General features: G+C 37.2%; 1 protein-coding gene across 2 annotated transcripts in view; it reads left to right on the forward strand.

Annotated features, from left to right (window-relative positions):
- LOC106519120 (homeobox protein engrailed-1-B) overlaps positions 1-1,162 on the forward strand; it is a 3,627-nt gene extending 2,465 nt beyond the window's left edge. The window contains exon 2 of one of the 2 annotated variants that reach the window (XM_014010659.1): positions 430-1,162. In XM_014010659.1, coding sequence (XP_013866113.1) covers positions 430-761 — 332 coding nt within the window. In that variant the 3' untranslated portion in view covers positions 762-1,162. The remainder of the gene's footprint in view (positions 1-429) is intronic. The other variant, XM_014010660.1, reaches the window with a different exon arrangement.
- Positions 1,163-2,864: the final 1,702 nt, after the last annotated feature.

The following is a 2,864-nucleotide window of genomic DNA, read 5'->3' on the forward strand; positions in this document are numbered from 1 at the left end:
AAAAACGTACGTTTTTAAGCTAAACTATAAATAAAATGATCAAATAATTTTATTGAAAGTTAGCATTTAGCATGAAAGTGTTTACTGTGTAGGATATAAACAGTTATATGTTTTTACTCTAAAGCGTCATCATACTGGTCCAAATAAAGTCACTGTTTGGACATTAAAACTCAGGCTTCAGTGTGTTCATTTTAAGTTACATAAAATGTGTTTTTTGCCTCAAATGTTGGAAGAAGTTTTTGTAAAAATGTACGTAAACCCTGTCCTCCCTGACTGTTTGTATATTGGGGCTTTTTCTTGACCTACATTTGAGCTTTTCAGAGCAAAAGAAAAAACCAGAGACGCTCTGGTAAAAACTGGAAGCGTTTAACTCTTTGTGCCCTTGGTTTCCCGGCCTTATAGAATAAATATGTTTTCTTTCCATTGTTGTTTCCACGCCAGGCCCAAGGACACGCAAACTGAAGAAGAAGAAGAGCAGCAAGGAGGACAAGCGGCCCCGGACGGCGTTCACGGCCGAGCAGCTGCAGAGACTCAAAACCGAGTTCCAGGCCAACCGGTACATAACAGAGCAGCGGAGGCAGTCCCTGGCCCAGGAACTGAACCTGAACGAGTCCCAGATTAAGATCTGGTTCCAGAACAAGCGGGCCAAGATCAAAAAAGCCAGCGGCTACAAGAACGGGCTGGCCCTGCAGCTCATGGCGCAAGGACTTTACAACCACTCCACGACCACGGTGCAGGAAGACAAGGAGGAGAGCGAGTGAGGGGCCCGGACTCTGACCCTCAGGGGGCCCCACGGACTCTATACTGATGGATACCAGTTGGGCGGGGAGGCGGGGAAGAACTGCTATTTAAAAAAACACAGATTGCTGTTTATGGTAACAGTATATGGACATAATTATATAATTAAAATTTATATAGCCACACAGTTATCATGTTGTACCACAGCATAACTTGATTTCAGGATCATTTCTCAAACATTTTTTAATCTTATTTTATTTTTCCCCCCCTGGTTTTTAGGATGTCTGGTTTTTTATAGATCCATCGTGACTTCCTGTCGTTTTCATTAAACAAGAGCAGTCCACAGACTCAAAACAAGCCAAAGATTTTAATATGTTCACATGTAGTCTAAAATAAAAATAATAATAATAAAAAAAGAGAAAAAKAAAAGAGTAGATTATTCTTTTTGTACTCGTGTCTGCAAATAAAAAATGAAAAATGCAGGTCATGGAAATAAATCGTAAAATTAATTTCCTTTCATTGAAAAAAAGAAATAAAATAGGCCAATTTCAATATATTCACTCAGTGCGACAACGCCACATTAATGAACATTTAAAAAAAATTTGGGGGCTGTATTTATATTTTTAAATGTCACACAGTTGTTCGCTTGGATTATATTTCAGTCATTAAACTATTCCGGTTGTTTACAAGGTGGTGTTTTTGCTCCTGGTTGTAAAGTCACTATATTTACAACATGAGCCACAGGGGTCTTATCGTGGTCAGTGGGAAGCACGGTGTTGGTCTAGGAGTTGTTTGGGCCTGCGGGGCTTAAGGCCGAGGCCGGTCAGCAGAAGTCTTGTAGGYGATTGTGTAGAAACTGGCTCGTGTTTCTGTTCAAAGCCTGAAAAATGGGGTCTTTTTCAAATGATCCTCGTCTCCGGTACTGTCACAATAAAGCAAGGTCCAGATTTCAGTTTCTAAGAGATGTAAATTAGATAAGAGTGTGTGTTTCAACTTGAGCAGATTATTAAGGTGGTTGTGTAGAAGAAACTGTCCCGTGTTTTCAGCTTAAAATTTATTAATTTTTTTAAATGTACGCTGTCTCTGGTAGTGTAACGTTAAAGCAACATGGTTTCAAGCACATATTAGATAAAAGCGTTGTCAGTTTGTGCAGATAAAATTAGGATGATTAAATTGAAACTGGCTGGTTTTTCTATTTGAAACATGAATAATGGGATTTTTTAAATTGTTGTTATGTCCAGTTGTTTGACAACAAAGTACACATTCAAGTTTCAAATAGTTGCAAATTGAAGGTGTGTGTTTCAGCTCGAGCAGATGAATTTGGGTGATAGTGTGGCAAACCGTTCTGTTTTCTGTTCAAAACGTTGTGGAATATGACCTGTTTGAAATTACCGTCATCATTGGTAGTGTCATAATAAATTAATGTACATATTTAAGTTTCAGGCAGTTGTAAAGTAGGTAAAGGTTTATGTTTGCCCGGACGAATTTAGGTGATTGTGTAGAAACTGTCCCGTGATTTCTGTTAAAAACATTGTGGAATACGGGCTTTTTTGATTTACTCATGTCTACTGTCTCTAGCGGTAGTGTGTCAATAAATCAACGTACAGATTTAAATTTCAAACGTGAAATAGATGAAGATGTGTTTCAGTTCAAGCATTCATGTTTAGGTATTTTCAGTCCAAAATGTGGAAAAGCTTATTGAGAAAGAGTTCACGTTTTTTGTCATCGTTGTCTCTGGTAGTAAGACAATAAAACAACGTACACATGTGAGTTAAAATAGAGTGTATATCAGGGTAAAGGGGTGTGTTAGTTTGAGCACATATTTAGGTGATTGTGTAGAAACTGGCTGGTGTTTTCTGTTCAAAATGTTGTGGGAAAATGCAGATTTTATATTTCATTATTTTAATTACCGTTGTCTCACTTAGTGTGGCATTAAAGCATAAACATATTTAGGTTTATAAATGATGTAAACTGGAAAAAAGTTGAAAAAAATTGAAAATGTAATCTTTTAGAGACAACAAAGAACCATAAACTTTTACACACCAAATCCAAACATTCAGTTTTAACAATATATTTTTTTAAACCAATATACACCTCGGCACACCTTTTTTGACAGAAAATTCATC

Source organism: Austrofundulus limnaeus, unplaced genomic scaffold, assembly GCF_001266775.1.
Source record: "Austrofundulus limnaeus strain Quisiro unplaced genomic scaffold, Austrofundulus_limnaeus-1.0 Scaffold72, whole genome shotgun sequence".
In the NCBI taxonomy this organism is placed as follows: domain Eukaryota; kingdom Metazoa; phylum Chordata; class Actinopteri; order Cyprinodontiformes; family Rivulidae; genus Austrofundulus; species Austrofundulus limnaeus.